Genomic DNA, 20654 nt, shown 5'->3' on the forward strand with positions numbered 1-20654 from the left:
GAACTCGGGTCTAAAATGAATTCAACAAAATATGAGCTGTTTTACATGGCAAAAACTCATAAGTATGGTCATTTTGACATGATTCAGAACTAGAGCTGACCTCTATTAGCATTTGCTTGCAATTTAGCTGCTCATATAGATCCATATGTTAAGAACGAGGTTTAAAATTAGCCTTCGTCTCCTGCTGTAGACACAAGTCTGTATGACAACATGTTTGCAGCGCACTCAACATCTCTCTAAATCTGAATCATCCTTCCAAGAGGGGGTTATGAAGTCCTGTGCACTTTTATGAGTGGCTGGCTTTGCATGCTAATTGATGCTAATTACAGATGGTATGATTTATAATATATCACATTCTGAAGGATTTTTTGGTTGCATCTCCAACTCTACAGAATGTGACAGCTGCAAGTCTGCATTCACAGTCCCTTATGGTGGGTGAATGTGAAGAATCTAATGAACATCTTTATTTTATTTTTAACATTCTTGCGCTGAGCACCATTAGTATAAATGCTTGTTTGGTTAGTTAAGGTCACACAGGTGTCCCGGTTAATGCCACAGATGGGATACATGGGTAAGTCATACTCTGGAAACGGAATGTGCTTCTATTATGGATAGTGAACAGTGTTACTTTATTTTTAATTTCAGTTCTGTTTTTCAATAATATTAAGAATAGATCTTATAGGCACGGTTTCACAGACAGAGCTTAGACTAAGCCAGGATTAGGCCATAGTTCAATTAGGACATGTAAGTAATTTTTATAAATGTGCTTAGAAAAAACATTACTGGTGTGCATCTCGAGACAAAACAATGGCATTGATGTATTTTAAAATCAGTCAGTGCAAGTTTCTTTTAGTTGAAACAGCTCAGACTTCCATTTATTCTAGGACTAGGCTTAAGCATTGTCTGTGAAACCGGGTAATATTGTATTAATGTGAATCTACACTGAAAAAATGTTCATTAAAGTTTCTTTTAAAAGAACATACTATTTAAGTTTTTTCTACTTTAAAATTTCACATCTAATTCTGCGTGTTACTTGTGTGTTAAAAAAGGTAACTTTTTATCTCACAATTCAGATTTGTTTTCTCAGAATTGCAAAATATAAATTTATAATCACAGATATAAACTCAGAGCTGATAGGTATAAACTCACAATTGCAAAAAAAAAAAAAAAAGTCAGAACTGTGAGATTAAAAAATCACAATTACTTTTAAATTTTTTTTCTGTGGCAGAATAAAACAGAATTGGAAGAAAAAGTTAGAATTGCAAAATATAAATTCAGAATTTACAAGAAGTCTAGATTAAAAATGTAAAATTTGTTTCACAATTCTTAGTTTATTTCTCGCAATTCTGATGTTTATTCTAAGAATTGCACGTTCATACAGAGTTTTTATTTTGTAATAAATTGCATTTTTTTGCTCAATATTATGAATTATATATATCGTCATCCTAGAATTATAAGGTTCTATCTGCATTCTGAGCACTTTCGAGATAATTGAGCTTCAAAGTTTTTGCATTCCTTTGACTTCTGTAGATAGAACCATTTTTATTTTCGAAAAAGAGGCCCAAAATGTACACAGCTTACAAAAGAAACATCAAATAATGTAAATAATTTGTCACAGAATAAGAACGTGAATAACTCAATTTTGACAAAAATGTAATATTGAACCTTAAATAATTCTAAGGTGATGAAATGCTACTTCATTATTAAGTGTATGACAATAATGCATAAGTAGAAGTATGAGGGTGTTACCAAGATAGCCACTTGAATTGAACCCTTACCTTAAAGGCACTTTGGTTATTTTTGGCTGGGCTGCTCTGAAACTGTTGAGGGTTATGGGTCAGTCAAGGTTTAAATGCTTCACCAGACTGAAGGGGCGATTTGGGATATTAAAACAAGCCAGTCCTTAATTAAACAGCGCTAGCTTAGACAGGCTTGTTGTTATTTTTCAGCTGTCTTTGCTGTTCCACCCCTAATCCAATGAACATATCAGCCGCTACAGAAAGTGACAGTGCACTTCAAATCTAATCTTATTATAATGACCATATGAGTATTTCCTCAAGGCAATGAGCAACTTCCGTTTGTCTCTTTGCTTCTTCTTATCAGGCTCTGATGAAGCCTGCCACTTATCCAACCATTGGATGTTCTCAAAAGCAATATGTTTTTTATTCGTTTTCCAGGAATATGATCATGAAATGCATATACAATCAATTCTGAAGCTCTGTTTGTTTGTTTCACATGCCTGCATTAAGATTAAAATAAGATAAACACCATTCCCAACTCATACTGCATGACGACACGTAACATTCACGTTTTTCAATTCTGTAACCATTTTAAAGGATAAGTTCACTTCCAGAACAAAAATTTACAGATTTACTCACTCCCTTGTCATCCAAGATGTTCACGTCTTTTCTTCTTCAGTCGTAAAGAAATTGTTTTTTGAGGAAAGCATTTCAGGAATTTTCTCCATATAGTGGACTTCAAAGGAGCCTGCGAGCTTGAACTTCCAAAATGCAGTTTAAATGCAGCTTTAAAGGTCTCTGAATGACCCAGCTGAGGAAGAAGGGTCTTATCTAGCGAAATGATCTTTAATTTTCTTAAATGAATGAATATTTATACACTTTTTAACCTCAAATGCTCGTTTTGTCTAGCTCTGCAATGCACATGCGTACTCTGACACTCAAACATTTTAACTTGCATAACAAAAACGACTTCGTAAAACAACTAATGTAAAATGTTGCTAAATTCACATTTATCTGTTTTGATGAAAGCTGAATGCACTTTTAGCAACACCCATTTCACTTTGAAAGTGTTAAGAAATGTGCAGGAATCAAGATCATTTTGCAGAAATGTTGGTTCATTTTTCGAGTAAGTCTGAGTTGGTAAGAATATTGTGCAGTAGAAGTGTTGCAAGTAGAGCTGGAGTTGTGCACTGAACCAAAGTCCTTTTAACTCAAGTCTGTTCACCCACCTGACAGCCATCTTGGTAACTTACCCAGGCAGGAATTGCCTAGGTACATAGTGCATACAAATCTCCTCTCTATCTGAATGGGGACTAATAAAAAATCTCCAAAAAAGGTGTCAAAATAAAAAATAATTTTGTCTGCTAAAATCACACTAAAAATAAGCGGTCTGTTTAATGCTTTGTATACCATGTCTGAATGAACTTACCAGAAAGTAATGTACATTGCCTATTGGCTTTTATACAGGTAACCTAAAATTGTTAGGGAAAGCCATAAAACTACCATTTGAATGTAAATTTGTTGACATTTCATGACATTTTATAATTTATGGTGGTAATTAAATAAGTACTCAATGTGCTCACCCAGACATCACTTTATTTTTCTGTATAGACTTCCAGTTTTGTTACACAGCAGAAATGCTGTCTCAACTTGTGCCTGCTGTTGAAGTTGCACTCCTATGTATGCAATATGTGTGAGACGGGCACAATGCTATCTGTAGCACATTTTCTGTGAGTGACGTGGCATGTTTGGATTTGCAGACTCAGTTTTCTTATTGTGCTAGTTTCTTTTTGTTTGCAGGTGCCGATCTGCACCGAGCGTGTTTGTATAGGCTCTGTTATGGTGCCAAACCAGCAAAGTCACAAACCAGATGAAGTCCAAAGAAAAGAGGAACTGCTACCGCTTGCAACAGATTTTATTGACCAGTATTACACATCAATCAAAAGGCAAGAGAAAATTTTGAATCATATTTAAATGACTGCATATATATATATATATATATATATATATATATATATATATATATATATATATATATATAGTTGTATATGTGAACCTGGACAACAAAACCAGTCATAAGTAGCACGGGTATATTTGTAGCAATAACCAACAAAACATTGTATGTGTAAAAATGATTGATTTTTCTTTTATGACAAAAATCATTAGGATATTAAGTAAAGATCATGATAACATAAAGGTATCAAAATGTATTTTTTGATTAGTAATATGCATGGCTAAGAACTTCATTTAAAAAACTTTAAAGGCAATTTACTCAATATTTAATTTTTTTGCACCCTCAGATTGCAGAATTTCAAATAGTTGTATCTTGTATCATTTGAAAGCTTATTTATTCAACTTTCAGATGATATATAAATCTCAATTAAAAAAAAAAAACTTATGACTGGTTTTGGGGTCACATATTTTTGCACTGTGAAGAGACGTTTATATATTTTTAATACAAATGCATTTATCTGAGAAGAATTTTTTTATATATTTTTTTACAACTTTTTACAATTTTTAGTAATATTTTTTAGAGAATATATTTTGAATTGTAAAGTTTTTTAAATGAATCATTCAGCACAATTTTTCTTTATTTTTCATTCAGGAGCCATATTTTCTAGTTTTAAACATAAACCTCACAAAATTTGATTAGGTGTTTGCTTTAAAAGTTTCCATGAGATTCAAATAAATTTGACTTTAAATAAATAAATGTAATTATTTCATTTTTTAAATGAATCATTCAGCACCATTTTTCATTAATTTTTCATTCAGGAGGCGTATTTTCTAGTTTTAAACATGAACTTCCCTAAATTTGATTAGGTGTTTGGTTTAAAAATTGTATTTTTAACACTACATATTTTCTCTTGCTAATTGTAACAATCTCTGCCTAAATGCACCTTTTATACATTTGGCTTTTGTCTGAACAGATGCGGCTCAAAGGCCCATGTTGACCGGCTAGAAGAGGTTAAAAAAGAGATTGCAACTTCTGGAACATATCAGTTGAAGGACACAGAGCTGATTTATGGGGCCAAACATGCATGGAGAAATGCAGCTCGCTGTGTGGGACGGATCCAGTGGTCCAAACTACAGGTATCTCAATTTCTTTTTTAAGTATCACAGGATTTTCTTCCCAAACGCCATCCTTCATCAAACCATTCCCTTAATCTTTTCAAGAGCTACAACAGTGTGATGTCTATTGAAATGCTGTGATAATGAAAAAAAAGAATGTGTGCTAAAAAGGAATTCTCTCCTTTGAGGTGTTCGATGCTCGAGACTGCACAACCGCTCACGGAATGTTTAATTACATCTGCAACCACATCAAATACGCCACCAACAAAGGGAACCTCAGGTTAGTGTGGTCATTTTTCACTAGCTCCTTTCTCTTCCTGTCTTTTTCCTGCATCTCCTTTTCTCTCTGCGACTTGGTTCCTTCCCTGTCAAAGTGTGTGTTCCCATTCTCTCTTTGTCACCTTGTTCCACAGCCCTCAGTACAGCACCTGCCACAGCATTGCCGAGCGCTGGCACCGCTGCCACGTTACAAAGCTAATCATACACGACACTTACTCTCTGTTCTGTTTAATTAGCGTCAGTCTAACAGAATGATTAGAGCCTGAGAGAGTGAGAGAGAGGAGTGAGGAAAGGGAAAATTAAAACAAGAAGAGAGGAAACGCTTTTTATACAGTCAAAAGCCAACGCGCTTGCTTCTTACATCATCAGGACCTGCCAGAATAAACGTCAGAGGTCTCCTACACTCTTTTTCTGCACATAAACAAATCAAGGCAACAAGAAAAGCTCCTCGGCGCTGTTTCAAACAGGCTGGTGACCCAAATTTCATCCAGAGTTGTATTTCGAGAGTGACGGGACTTGTTATTTAGATTACTTAGACTGACACTTCACGCTCTTAGCATATTGTTGAACGTCAGTGTGATGTATTTTCAGCAATGAAGCACGATTACGTTCGCTTATGGAACAGATGGGGGAGATTTATTTTAAAAGCACTTCAAATTAAACTGTAATTTATAATTGGCAATATTAAGATGGTAATGCTATATAATTAGCTTAAAACGCTGATTAAACCAGATGAGATTTGCCAATAGCAGGGTAAAGCTAATTGTATAACATTACCCTGCTGATATAGCAGTGCAGTTGAATATTTTTGGTCTTTAGCTGGCCAAACTAGTTTAAAACTTGGCTTACAATGTTATAGAAGCCTGACTACACCACTTGGGCTCTGTCACCAACCAGGACAAAAAAAAAAAAAAAAAATTAATGATTAAACCCAATGTGGTTACAGCAACATGAAGGACCCAGCTGGTTTGAACTGATTAAAGACCGAGTCGTGACTTCCCAAAACAATACAAATTTATTGCACAGCAATATTCTTTATTCTAAAAATACACCTCTTCAACAGCTTACCAATTAAATACACACAGTTAGTAGAAACCTGGATAAATCCAACGTTAGCAGGGACAAATCACACGGCAAATCATGAGTGAACAGAATTTCTTAAAGCATTAGTTCACTTCCAGAATAAACATTTCCTGATCGTTTACTTACGCCTTTGTCTTCCAAGATGTTCATGTCTTTCTTTACTCAGTCGAAAAGAAATTATGTTTTTTGAGAAAAGCATTCCAGGATTTTTCTGCACATAGTGGGCTTAGTGGTGCCCAGCTTTAAACTTTTGCATCAATACATATTAGATAAATTTATATACTTTTTACATTTTTTTTAAGCTGCATTGAAACTGAAATTTGAACTTTTAACATGTTGGCCAACATTGAAGAAAAATCCTGTAATGTTTTACTCAAAAACTGTAATTTCTTTTCGAAGAAAGAAATACATCTTGGATGACATGGGGTTTATTTTGTCTTCTCAGAAACATGTAAGTATCTTCTGTAGCTTTTGAAGGGCAGTATTAAATGAAAAAATATGATATTTAGGGAAAATAAGAAAAATGTACCCATCTTCATTCTGTTCAAAAGTTTACACCCCTGGCTCTTAATGCATAGTTTTTCATTCTGGAGCATCAGTGAGTGTTTGAACCTTCTGTAACAGTTGCATATGAGTCCCTCAGTTGTCTTCAGCATGAAACGATGGATCTCAAAACCATATAGTCGTTGTTGGAAAGGGTTCAAATACACAAAAATGCTGAAAAACATTTTTGTGAAGGATTTTTCTGAAGAACAGCGGGCAGATTAACTGTTCAGGACGAACAAAGGGCTTATGAATGACTATCACCAAACAAACAAAAAAACAAAAACAGCTGTGGATCATTCAGGTGACAACATAATATTAAGAATCAAGTGTATGTAAACTTTTGAACAGGGTCGTTTTTATAAATTCAACTATTATTTTTTCTTGTGGACTATATGTAAACATCTTTTATGTGAAATATTCAGGTCAGTACTAAAAAAAATAACATGCATTTGGTATGATCCCTCTTATTTAGGTAAAGTAATTAACATTTTGCAGATTCTGCAAGGTGTATGTAAAATTTTGTCCTTAACTCTAGATACACTGGCAAGAAAAAAAAAAGATTTTGAATACCAGAAGTCAGTCAAAAATGAACAATATTACATCACCATTAATAGTATTTTAAAACCATTCAAACCGCTTTAATAAACCCGGATACAGAAGTGTTAGTTTAATACAGTAGCTCGAAAGCAGAAAACGTCAAATACTTCATCACAAATATAAATCAATTGAGCAGATTAGTCTTAAAACACTTTGCAAATTAGCAGTTTTAAACAGCGGCATCCATAGCTGTCAAAAACAGTCCCACATAAACGGAATGATAAAACAGCAGTATGTAACAGATAAACGAAACAGCAGCTAGCGCTCTCAGGCCACAGCTGAAATAAAAATATAATAAGAGCATGTACACTACACCACAGTAGACTTTATACAAAATGTGGTCACAACTTCATACACACACATGCACCCTTAAGGGCAAACAAATATGTAGACTGTGGCTTGCGGCTGTAAGAAGGACCGGTAAAGCAGACAACTTACCAGGGAAGAGCGAAAAGGAGATATAAGTCGATAAAAGACTTTTACTGTCTGCAGTGTATGAACACGCATAGGAGGAGTCACCCTCAGTCGGTTTGTCTTCCCATTGGATATTGACACACATATTCAGCAAATATTCCAAGTGCTCAACCTGTCACGCTAATTTAGCTAAGTCATCAGCTTGTTTCCTATTTGTGACTCTGGACCACAAAACCAGTCATAAGGTTAAATTTTACAAAATTGAGATGTATACATCATATGAAAGCTCAATAAATAAGTTTTCTATTGATATATGGTTTGTTAGGATAGGACGATATTTGGCTGAGATACAACTATTTGAAAATCTGGAATCTGAGGGTGCAAAAAAATCAAAATACTGAGAAAATCACCTTTAAAGTTGTCCAAATTGAGCTCTTAACAATGCATATTACTAATCAAAAATTACATTTTGATATGTTTGCAGTAGGAATTTTACAAAAAATCTTCATGGAACATGATCTTTACTTAATTTTCTGATGATTTTTGGCATAAAAGAAAAATCAATAATTTTGACCCATACTATGTATTTTTGGCTATTACTACAAATATACCCCAGCGACTTAAGACTGGTTTTGTGGTCCAGGGTCACATTTGAAAAGTGCCCAAAACTCCTCTAAAACCAACATGACTCCACTTTTGGAACCTGTGATACTTTTATCAAGATTTTTTTGATGAATTAAAAAGAACGGCATTTATTCAAAATAGAAATCTTTACTAACAATATCTCTGTATTATCACTATTTATCAGTTTAACACATCCTTGCTGAATAAAAGTATTAATTTCCTTTAAAGAATGAAAGAGAGACAATTCTGAATCCAAACTATATAGTGTATATCCAAATTGCAGTTTCAATGCAGCTTCAATGGGCTCTACACAATCTCAGCCGAAGGAATGAGGGTCTAATCTACCGCAACGATTGGTAATTTTCTAAAAAGAAATTAAAATTTATATACTTTTTAACTTTTACATTTTTTGGAAGCTGCATTGAAACTGCAATTTGAACTTTTAACACATTGGCCACCAAAAACGTATTTTTTTTCGACTGAAGAAAGAAATACATGAGCATCTTGAATGACTCGGGGTTTGAAGCTTCTGTAATAGTTGCATAGGAGCATGAAAAGATGGATCTCAAAATCATACAGTTATTGTTAGAAAGGGTTCAAATACACACAAATGTTGAAAAACCAAAGAATTTGTATAGGATTTTTCTGAAGAACAGCGGACAGTTTAACTGTTCAGAACAGACAATTCACCAGGAAAGAGCAAAAGGAAATATAAGGCGATAAAAGGCTTTTACTGCCTGCAGTGTATGAACACGCGTAGAAGGAGTAACCCTCAGTGGGTTTGTCTTCCCATTGAATATTGACACAAATATTACGGGCAAATATTCCAAGTGCTCAACCTGTCACGCTAATTTAGCTAAGTCATCAACTTGTTTCCTATTTGAAAAGTGCCCAAAACGCCTATAAAAAAAATAACTTGACTCAACTTTTTTTTAAGATTCTTTGATAAATAAAAAGTTGAAAAGAACAGCATTTATTCAAAATAGAAACCTTTACTAACAATATGTCTTTACTATCAGTTTTTATCAATTTAACACATTCTTGCTGAATAAAAGTATTAATTACTTTCAAAGAAAGAAAGGAAAGAAAATTCTGAATTCAAACTTTGAATAGTAGTGTATTTTGTCACAAAATATTTTTATTTTAAATAAATGCTGTTCTTTTAAAAGTTTTATTCATCAAAGAATCCTGAAAAAAGTATCACTGATTAAAGAAAAAAAATAAGCAGCACAAATATTTCCAACATTGATTTTAAATCAAAAACACAGCAAATAATGAGTAAACAGAATTTTTTAAAGGAGTATGTTCATGTCTTTCTTTCCTCATTCGAAAAAAAAAGTTTTTTGAGCAAAACATTCCAGGATTTTTCTGCAGATAGTGGGCTTCATTAGTGCCCAACTGGCTGAAGGTCCAAATTCAAAGCTTCAATGGGCTCTACACATTCTTAGCTGAAGGAATGATTGGTGATTTTCTAAAAAAAAAAAAAAAAGTAAATTTACATACTTTTTAACTTTTAAATTTTTTTGAAGCTGCATTGAAATGCTAATTTAGCTTAGTCATCAACTTGTTTCCTATTTGAAAAGTGCCTCCTCTAAAACCAACATAACTCGACTTTTTTAAACATTTTATTCATCAAAGAATCCTGAAAAAAGTATCACAGATTCCAAAAAAATAAATAAAATAAAAATAAAACAAAAATGAAGCAGCACGAATACTTCCAACATTGATTTTAAATCAGTTTATAAGAATGATTTCTTAAGGATCATGTGACACTGAAGACTGGAGTAGTGATGCTGACAATTCAGCTTTGCCTCACAGGAATAAATTCTGTTTCAAAGTATATTAAAATAGAAAAATACTATTTTAAATTAAAAGAATATTTCAGAATATTACGTTTTTTTTTTAAATCAAATAAATACAGCCTTGATTTATATTGCTGCAAAATACAAACTTTTATTGCCCAGCTCTAATCTGCTATATGCAACTGTGAAGTAGCTTTGCAAAATTGTGTACTCTGAAAAGTATTATACAAATTGACTTAGTTTGGTTTGACTTTACAGACATGGATTAAGAGTCACACAAGTTTAATTTTATGGAATCTGTAAAACTGCCTGTATTAGATGATTTGAAATATAAATCCACCAGAGGGATCTCAGCATTACCCCTTGTCTCTGATGTGCAGATCGGCTATTACCATCTTCCCCCAGAGGACAGACGGGAAGCATGACTTCCGGGTGTGGAACAGCCAGTTGATCCGGTATGCGGGCTACAAGCAGCCCGATGGATCAATTCTCGGAGATCCGGCTTCGGTGGAGCTTACAGAGGTGAGATGGCAAGCTACATTGCAGTCGCTTCAATTGTCAGAGTCACAGGTGTCAAAAAGCCTCCTACTGACATTTTGATTAAAGCGTGTTACCAGTATGTAAAAGAATAAAGAGTCAAACTGATTGACATCATGGCCCTTTCTGATTATCAGTGGCTTTATATTTGTTTCGTTTTACATTTATTAATTGTTTGAGTTGTTTTAGAGCAATGCAAAATCCAGTTTAAGTCTGTGTTTTGGAACACGGTCGCTGGTTACTAACTGAGCTAAAGAATTTCAGAATTTATCCAAGATGGTCATTAGCTTTGTGACCAACCAGCATATTTCAAAAATCCATCTGTAATTTTTTGGTTTATAGATCTGTATACAGCAAGGATGGAAAGCTCCAAAAGGCCGTTTTGACGTTTTGCCCCTTCTTCTCCAAGCCAATGGGAACGATCCTGAGCTTTTCGAGATTCCTGATGATCTTGTACTTGAGGTTCCCATCATACATCCAAAGTAAGAACCAAACATATTGTGATGAAGAGTTGGAAAAAAAATTACATTGTGTACATTTTGAAGTTAAATTATTCTATCTAATACACTTTGAGAGTTCAAAATTAGGAGCTCCAACTCAGTTTCTTAGTTCTTAACTAAGAAAACATAATTCAGTAAAAAGTCTGTGAATTGACTTGTACCTGAAATTTAAAGGGGACTTTTTTGCTTTCAGTTTTAGTTCATTTGACAGATACTGTGCCAAAGTACAAGAAGTTTAAATATATTTTAAAAACTACACTTTTTGCCCAGAAGACATATCGTTTTGTAAGATTGTAATAGGGATTAATTACATAATAATTTATAATTTAGCTCAAAGGGAATCGAATATGATTCAATAGGGAATTTGAACAGAATCGCTGTTTTACGGCTGTTTCAGAGTCGACGCGCGATTCATTCACCAGTCGTCTAACAGAAACTCTGCAATGGATATTACTATCCAGAATATAGTGAAAACACTATATATAAGCACAGTAGCAAAATCAGCAGTTTAAGGCAGTAACTTGTAAGCACGAAACACAAGATACTTAATAAAAATATGAATTTATTGGATAAACCTAACACATACAAACTAAACTAACATAAACACACGCATTCACACAGGTTGCAGAAAGAGAAAGTGAGGAAAGAATGAGTTTAAAGGAATGAAAATATGAAGTCCCAAGTTATAGCAATGTGCATTTGCTTAGACCTGAACAACCATCAATCACTTAATTAACCCTCGTATTGAGTCTCTCAAAGAGGTTATTAAACTTTATCAAATGCACCAGTTCAGTTAGAACCTGGAAGTTACTTGCGTTGCCTTTGTCTGTGAAGGGAATTCCTTTCGTCGCTCGTTCCAGAAAGGGTTTTCCCGAGGTTGCTGATTGGTTGGTGGTCGGTCAATGTGATGTCTTCTTGGGCGTTGGCTGGATATGAGAGATGTGCGTGCGCTGTTAAAGTTCAGGTCCGCGAAGACGTTTAAGTCGGTCGCGGCTTGCACAAACTTAACTAGACACGAAACTCTCAACGGAAAGAAATAAAAAAAGATTAAAGAAAAAAACAGAAGTGGAATGATCTCCTCATGTTTCCTTTAGATGAGGAGGCTGGCATGCAGGCCAGGCGGCGTCGAGACGCGGCGGCGCGAAGCACGTGAAGAGCGTTGTAAGGAGTAAGAAAAGTTGCAAGAGATAAGAGAGATTTGAGGGTGTCCTTGAGTTTTTAAACTCAGCCTTTGGACACCTCCCAAAATGATGTCTTGACCAATTAGAACATTGGCTGAACTCCGGTGGGCTGCTGGTTTCACCTTCCAAACCACAAATCAAAATGTTATCTTATTAGTCCCGTGATCCCAAATTCCCGCTCTTTGCAGAGATAAATTTGGACATGATTTCTATAACAAGACTATAATACATTTCGCAAAGAATTGAATTACAGGAACATTTTGAGAATGCGATTTCCAACTCGGACATATCAAACATCAATATAAACCATTAAACTATTCAAGAGTTATCAAAAGGGACATACACAATGAGTGATTAAAACATAATAGACAAATGTATGGGTTACATATATGAATAGGAAATTATGCAGAGAAATTATGAGTTGCTCATGAGTCCTTTAAGCATAATTTTGGGTGCATATGTACATCAATAGACAGTTTTCTGTGCCCTTCTGTGAGGGTCTGTTCCCTAAGCTGGGAGGTCAAAAGTTTAGGGAAGGAATTTCCGTTGTGTCCTGTGTGTGGGGGAAAACCAACCATATCGCTAATGACTTTAATCATGTGATGTTCAAAATGTGCATCTCTTTGACCATTAATCTTGGTTACTTGCTCCAAATTTGACAATCTCCTTATTCGAAGGATTTGATTATGAAGAAGTGTCTTTGTGTTAATTTTGCAAGTTCTTGGTTAGTTTCGGTCTGCTTCAGGCTGGCGTTCTGGCGTCAGGCTATGAAACGTCAGATTTATGATGGGGGGGCTGTCATGATCGGGGCTGTGGGGTTTCCCTCAGCCTCCTGAGGTCGCTATTCACACTGCACTTCTAATAGCATTCACCTGTCCTAGTCGTTAACACTGATTCACTCACAGCTGTTCACCATTTGGACTTTTGTATAAGAACTCTCATTTCTCACTCCTGCTTCATGTCTGCATTGTCTCGTCTCCTGTGTGTTTCTGATCTTGGCTTTTGATTTTGTTATTTAGTCTTCTGTTTGTGCCGTGTTGGCCTTTGGTTTTGTTTATTTTGTTATTTTCATTAAAGAAATACTTACCTGCATTTGGACCCAGACCTCATCCTTGTTAAACGTGACAGAATGCAGACATCCATGATGGGTCCAGCGGGGAGAATTTTTTTTGAGGGGGCAGCAACCACCTGCTCGGTTCCGGACACTGAGGGGATGTCCTTTGAGGCGGCGTCGGCAGCTCGGTTTGAGTTCATCTACGCCTGCCTGGCGGCGATGGACACCCGCAGTGCCGAGAAGGCGCGGAAGCGCCCCTGCTTTGGAGAGGAGGTGGCGACAACCGCCATCTCTGTTTCTGGCGCTGGGACGGCCGCGCGCTCTGTTCCGGACGCGGCGGTGGCCGCTCTCTCTGTTCCGGACGCGGCGGTGGCCGCTCTCTCTGTTCCGGACGCGGCGGTGACCGCGCTCTCTGTTCCGGACGCGGCGGTGACCGCGCTCTCTGTTCCGGACGCGGCGGTGACCGCTCTCGGTGTTCCTGACGCGGCGGTGACCGCTCTCGCTGTGCCTGGCGCGGCGGTGGCCGCTCTCGCTGTTCCTGACGCGGCGGTGGCCGCTCTCGCTGTGCCTGACGCGGCGTTGACCGCTCTCGCTGTTCCTGACGCGGCGGTGGCCGCTCTCGCTGTTCCTGACGCGGCGGTGACCGCTCTAGCTGTTCCTGACGCGGCGGTGTCCGCGCTCTCTGTTCCGGACGCGGCGGTGACCGCGCTCTCTGTTCCGGACGCGGCGGTGACCCCTCTCGGTGTTCCTGACGCGGCGGTGACCGCTCTCGCTGTGCCTGGCGCGGCGGTGGCCGCTCTCGCTGTTCCTGACGCGGCGGTGGCCGCTCTCGCTGTGCCTGACGCGGCGTTGACCGCTCTCGCTGTTCCTGACGCGGCGGTGGCCGCTCTCGCTGTTCCTGACGCGGCGGTGACCGCTCTCGCTGTGCCTGACGCGGCGGTGACCGCTCTCGCTGTTCCTGACGCGGCGGTGACCGCTCTCGCTGTGCCTGACGCGGCGGTGACCGCTCTCGCTGTGCCTGACGCGGCGGTGACCGCTCTCGCTGCTCCTGACGCGGCGGTGACCGCTCTAGCTGTTCCTGACGCGGCGGTGTCCGCTCTCGCTGTTCCTGACGCGGCGGTGACCGCTCTAGCTGTTCCTGACGCGGCGGTGACCGCTCTAGCTGTTCCTGACGCGGCGGTGGCCGCTCTCGCTGTGCCTGACGCGGCGTTGACCGCTCTCGCTGTTCCTGACGCGGCGGTGGCCGCTCTCGCTGTGCCTGACGCGGCGTTGACCGCTCTCGCTGTGCCTGACGCGGCGGTGACCGCTCTCGCTGTGCCTGACGCGGCGGTGACCGCTCTCGCTGTTCCTGACGCGGCGGTGACCGCTCTAGCTGTTCCTGACGCGGCGGTGTCCGCTCTCGCTGTTCCTGACGCGGCGGTGACCGCTCTAGCTGTTCCTGACGCGGCGGTGACCGCTCTAGCTGTTCCTGACGCGGCGGTGGCCGCTCTCGCTGTGCCTGACGCGGCGTTGACCGCTCTCGCTGTGCCTGACGCGGCAGTGACCGCTCTCGCTGTGCCTGACGCGGCGGTGACCGCTCTCGCTGTTCCTGACGCGGCGGTGACCGCTCTAGCTGTTCCTGACGCGGCGGTGTCCGCTCTCGCTGTTCCTGACGCGGCGGTGACCGCTCTAGCTGTTTCTGACGCGGCGGTGGCCGCTCTCGCTGTGCCTGACGCGGCGTTGACCGCTCTCGCTGTTCCTGACGCGGCGGTGGCCGCTCTCGCTGTGCCTGACGCGGCGGTGACCGCTCTAGCTGTTCCTGACGCGGCGGTGACCGCTCTAGCTGTTCCTGACGCGGCGGTGACCGCTCTCGCTGTGCCTGACGCGGCGTTGACCGCTCTCGCTGTTCCTGACGCGGCGGTGACCGCTCTCGCTGTGCCTGACGCGGCGGTGACCGCTCTCGCTGTTCCTGACGCGGCGGTGACCGCTCTCGCTGTTCCTGACGCGGCGGTGACCGCTCTCGCTGTGCCTGGCGCGGCGGTGACCGCTCTCGCTGTGCCTGACGCGGCGGCGTCCGCTGAGGCTCCGCTGGTGACAAGGCCTGCTCGCGTGACTCCGCTGCACGGCCCTGGCCCGCCATCCCTCCCCCTGACTTGCCTTCCTCCGTACCTCCTCCCTCCAGACTTTGGGAACGTCTGGAAGCCGTTCCGTAGGGAGGGGGTACTGTCATGATCGGGGCTGTGGGGTTTCCCTCAGCCTCCTGAGGTCGCTATTCACACTGCACTTCTAATAGCATTCACCTGTCCTTGTCGTTAACACTGATTCACTCACAGCTGTTCACCATTTGGACTTTTGTATAAGAACTCTCATTTCTCACTCCTGCTTCATGTCTGCATTGTCTCGTCTCCTGTGTGTTTCTGATCTTGGCTTTTGATTTTGTTATTTAGTCTTCTGTTTGTGCCGTGTTGGCCTTTGGTTTTGTTTATTTTGTTATTTTCATTAAAGAAATACTTACCTGCATTTGGACCCAGACCTCATCCTTGTTAAACGTGACAGGGGCCTCTTGTGGAATGTGAGTCTGTAGTGTTTTTACTTCTAATCGACTCTCCCAAATTGTTTGATTCGCGCTGATATCCCTACAGTTTCATATCGTCATGCTATCACCTTGCTATCAGGATACCACCATATTGATAATACCGTTACATCCCTACTACTGAATCACAGCAGTGTCTAAAACGCTTTCCACCTCAAATGTTCCTCTACCCACAATCTGATAATAGTCTGCGTCATACAGTACATACCAAAGGGAAATCGCATATCAGGGAGGCTGTAATGTGCAGAGCTTCAGGATGCATAGCAACTGAGAACTCAAGCTGAGAGCTTGCCTCTTATGCACGTACATTCAGGAACGTGGGCTAATTTGGCATAAAACTTGCCCTTTTTCCAAATCCTGCCTCAGTTTGCTTGTTAAATGCTGTCAGTTTGACACTGATGTGTTTGAGATGATCAAATACTTTGGTCCTGAGATACTCTGTGTGACACAGATCTAGATAAGAGTGAATTGTTCATCATGCATCTATTTCTTTTTTAATTAATCAGTGTTGAAAAGATTTTTGCATGAGTTACCGTTAAATTAAACATTGGGCACTACTGACTTCCTGAACTTCAGAACTCAAAAGACAAGCAGATAAAAAAAAAAACCTTCTCATTAAATGGGGTAAAAGTGGACAAATGCAATTCAGTAAAATTAAATTTAGGGGTGAACCTTCATGCTTGCTATTTTCCTAAAAATTTTACATTTTCATTTTGTATCCTGCCATTCAAAATTTTGGGATCAGTAAGACTTGTACCCCCGGTTTCATAGACAAAGCTTAAGCTTAGTCCTAGACTAAAATGTAAGTCTGAGCTGTTTCAACTGAAAGAAACGTGCACTGACTGATCTTTAAAATATATCAGTGCCTTTGTTTTGTCTTTGTTTTGTCTGGTGCTGGAAACTGTGAAACATTTTTCAGGCTTCTTTGATTAATAAAGAAAATATCAAATTTAGTCTTTTTATCAATTTTACACATCCTTGTTGAATAAAAGTTAGTTTCTTTCATAAAAAATTCCAAAAAAATTAAAACAGCACAACTGTTTCCAGCACTAAAAATAAATCAACATATTAGAAGGATTTCTGAAGGATCATGTGACTGTAAAAAAATGAGAATTACTTTGGCAAATTTAGCTTTGATCACAAGAATGCATATTAAAATAGAAAAATGTTATTTTACATTGTAAAAATATGTTTTACAATATAATTTTTTTCTGTATTTTTGATCAAATAAACAGCCTTGATGAGAATAAAAAACTTCTTTAAAAAAATCCCAAACTTTTGAATGGCAGTGTAAGTATTCATGTGGAGTCATAAAATAGTTGTTTTCCTGTGAGATCAGGTTGCAAATGTCACTAATAGAAAAACAGCCATTATACTGGTTCATTATTAAAAGTTTGCCTCAAACTGCTCAAAGAAATGACTAGCTAAACAAACATATGTGACCCTGGACCACAAAACCAGTCATAAGGTTACATTTTACAAAACTGAGGTATATGCATCATATGAAAGCTCAATAAATAAGCTTTCTATTGATGTATAGTTTGTTAGGATAGGACAATATTTGGCCGAGATACATCTATTTGAAAATCTGGAATCTGAGGGTGCAAAAAAATCTAAATACTGAGAAAATCACCTTTAAAGTTGTCTAAATTAAGTTCTTAACAATGCATGTTACTAATCAAAAATTACATTTTGATAGGTTTACTGTAGGAATTTTACAAAAAATCTTAATGTAACATGATCTTTACTTAATTTCCTAATGATTTTTGACATAAAAGAAAAATCAATAATTTTGACCCATACAATGTATTTTTGGCTATTGCTACAAATATACCCCAGCGACTTAAGACTGGTTTTGTGGTCCAGGGTCACATATGTAAATAGAGGAGATGCATTTACATGTTGTTTCTTTGGGAGAAAAATGCTGGTATTATGCTGGGACAATAATAGGCACCCTATTTAGTGCAATAGTTGTGCATGGATCAGCCATTCCATCAGAGTACTTGTGTTTTCAGCATTAATAACAGACACAGGCAGATTTGGCCTCTTAGCGCAACACCTGAGAAACCTGCAGGTGCCGGTTTAGAGATAATGACAGTTTTGGCGGTGCTCACTGTGTGCGCATTTACTTACAGAGAAATGATGATGGAAACTGTAAACGGAATACTCTAAAAGCTTAATGGTCTACATCTGCATATGCCAAGATATTCTAATGACTACATTATGTTATGCAAATAAACCTCAAGAACCTTTCACTGAAAAACATTTCTGCAACTTTTCTCCCTGCGCTGGATTCAATATTGACCATCCTCCTGTCTGTGCCTGTCTAGGTTCGAATGGTTTAAGGAGCTGAATCTAAAATGGTACGGCCTTCCTGCCGTGTCCAACATGCTGTTAGAGATAGGAGGACTGGAATTCACCGCCTGCCCCTTCAGCGGCTGGTACATGGGGACCGAAATCGGTGTCAGAGACTTCTGCGACAGCTCTCGATACAACATACTTGAGGTATCCTGCACCATTGAGAATATCTCAAAAAGTTGTACTTTTTACACTGCACAGTTTGAACCCGGACTGCATTACATGTGATCATTATAAATGTCATGCATATGTATTAGACACTGTACTCCAACAGGAAATTAGGAATGACACGTTTGTGTTTGATGAGCCGTTAACAATGCATTAAGTTGATTATACGGTGTATTACGCATTGTTTATCGTGTTTTGAATCACTTGGTTTAATTTATGCAGATTTTAATTCATAAACATGCTGTTTTTAATCATCATTATGTTTTTACTCATTCAGTATTACAGTCTCTCCTCCACATTTCTTTTACACTCTGAAATAAATTCGCTTACAGTATATAATCAGCTTGCTTTACCACATATAAAATACTGAAATATGTCTTAATCTTCTATAAAATATAGGAAAGCATCTATAAAATCATCCAAAGCACTTTTATGTGTAAATCTATTTTAAAAACATTTAAGATGAATATGAAACACATATTCATGCCGTGTGTCCAAACTTTTGACTAGAAGTGTATTTTTAGAGAGTCTTATCAGTTGTTCCAGGTCTTCCTGATCTATAGAGGCAGTTCACAAGTGGCAGTTCTATTAACCTTGGTTCAGATCTGGGGAGACTACAGTATGAATAGTCTATCTGTACAGTATGATTAATTCCCTTCATTTCAGGAAGTTGCTACAATGATGGGCCTGGACACGAGGAAGACTTCATCCCTATGGAAGGACCAGGCACTGGTGGAGATCAACATCGCAGTGCTTTATAGTTACCAGGTAGGGTGAGCACACATGGATGGGGAAATTTCATGAAATCATAAAATACAGCCTGTTTTACTTCCATTTAGAGTTTAGACAATGTGGTTCTATTAGAATGAAAATTAAATGTGATACTTGAATTGTCAATATTGTGTAGAGATAGTAACCAAAAAATAAACAATTAAATAATTAAATAAGTATAAATAATTAAATAATTAAGTCTCTTATGCTCACCAAACACCAAGCATGTATTTGATCCAAAGTACAGCAAAAGCAGTACAATTTTGAAATACTTTTACTATTTAAAATATCTATCTGCTATTTGAATATATTTTAAAATGTAATTTAGTCCTGTGGTTTCAAAGCTGAATTTTATCATCATTATGATCCATCAGAAATTATTTTAAAATTCTAATTTGCTGCTCAAAAAACATTTATTATTATTACGTTGAAAACAGCTGAGTAGAATTCTTTTTCAAGTTTCTTTGATGAATAGAATGTTCAGAAGAACAAAATTGATCTGAAATAGAAATCTCTTGTAACCTTATAAATGTCTTTATCATCACTTTTATCAATTTAAAGCATCCTTGCTAAATAAAAGTATTAATTTATATAATTTCTTTCCCCCAAAAAATTATACAGACTCCAAGCTTTTGAATGGTATAGTGTATAATGTTAAAAAAAGCTTTTCATAACAGATACATGCTTATCTTTGAAACGTTCTATTCATCAAAGAATCCTAAAAAATGTACTCAGCTGTTTTAAATATTGATAATAATAATTATAAATGTTTCCTGAGCAGCAAATCAGCATATTAGAATGATTTCTGAAGGATCATGTGACACTGAAGACTGGAGTGTTGATGCTAAAAATATAGCTTTGATCTCAGGAATAAATTACATTTTAAAATATATTCAAATAGAAAGCATTTATTTTTAATAGAAAAAAATAAATTACAATATTACTGCTTTTTTGCTGTATTTTGGATCAAATAAATGCAGGCTTGGTGAGCAGATGAGATGTCTTTACAAGAAAAACAACTCTCCGAAAACTTTTGACTTGTAGTGTACATATAATACTGTTATATTTAATATATAATATTTTTTAAATCATATTCAGCAAACAGTATATCAGTATCCATAATCATAAATAAATAACGTCACAACACCGAAGAGAAGCCCCCAAGAATAGGCTATACGTATATAATAATAGGCTTTATATACAGTAAAAATACACTTTATACAAAAAGAAATTCTGTTGATTTTGTTGTCAAACCGAACCCAGACATGTGTTTGACAGGCTTTGTGAGGTTCACCCACACGTAATCTTACACTCTAAGTCTTATTTTCAGTCATGTTTATTTATTTTTGCCAGTATCTCG

The 20654-nt window shown here is 38.1% G+C and overlaps 1 protein-coding gene across 1 annotated transcript in view; it reads left to right on the forward strand.

The window, feature by feature from the left end:
* nos1 (nitric oxide synthase 1 (neuronal)) overlaps positions 1-20654 on the forward strand; it is a 77908-nt gene that overhangs the window by 21403 nt on the left and 35851 nt on the right. The window contains exons 4-10 of the mRNA XM_073839709.1: positions 3540-3685; positions 4667-4829; positions 4997-5088; positions 10534-10675; positions 11033-11172; positions 18328-18502; positions 19190-19291. Of these exons, the coding sequence (XP_073695810.1) occupies positions 3540-3685; positions 4667-4829; positions 4997-5088; positions 10534-10675; positions 11033-11172; positions 18328-18502; positions 19190-19291 (960 nt within the window). The remainder of the gene's footprint in view (positions 1-3539; positions 3686-4666; positions 4830-4996; positions 5089-10533; positions 10676-11032; positions 11173-18327; positions 18503-19189; positions 19292-20654) is intronic.

Source organism: Garra rufa, chromosome 5, assembly GCF_049309525.1.
Source record: "Garra rufa chromosome 5, GarRuf1.0, whole genome shotgun sequence".
In the NCBI taxonomy this organism is placed as follows: Eukaryota; Metazoa; Chordata; class Actinopteri; order Cypriniformes; family Cyprinidae; genus Garra; species Garra rufa.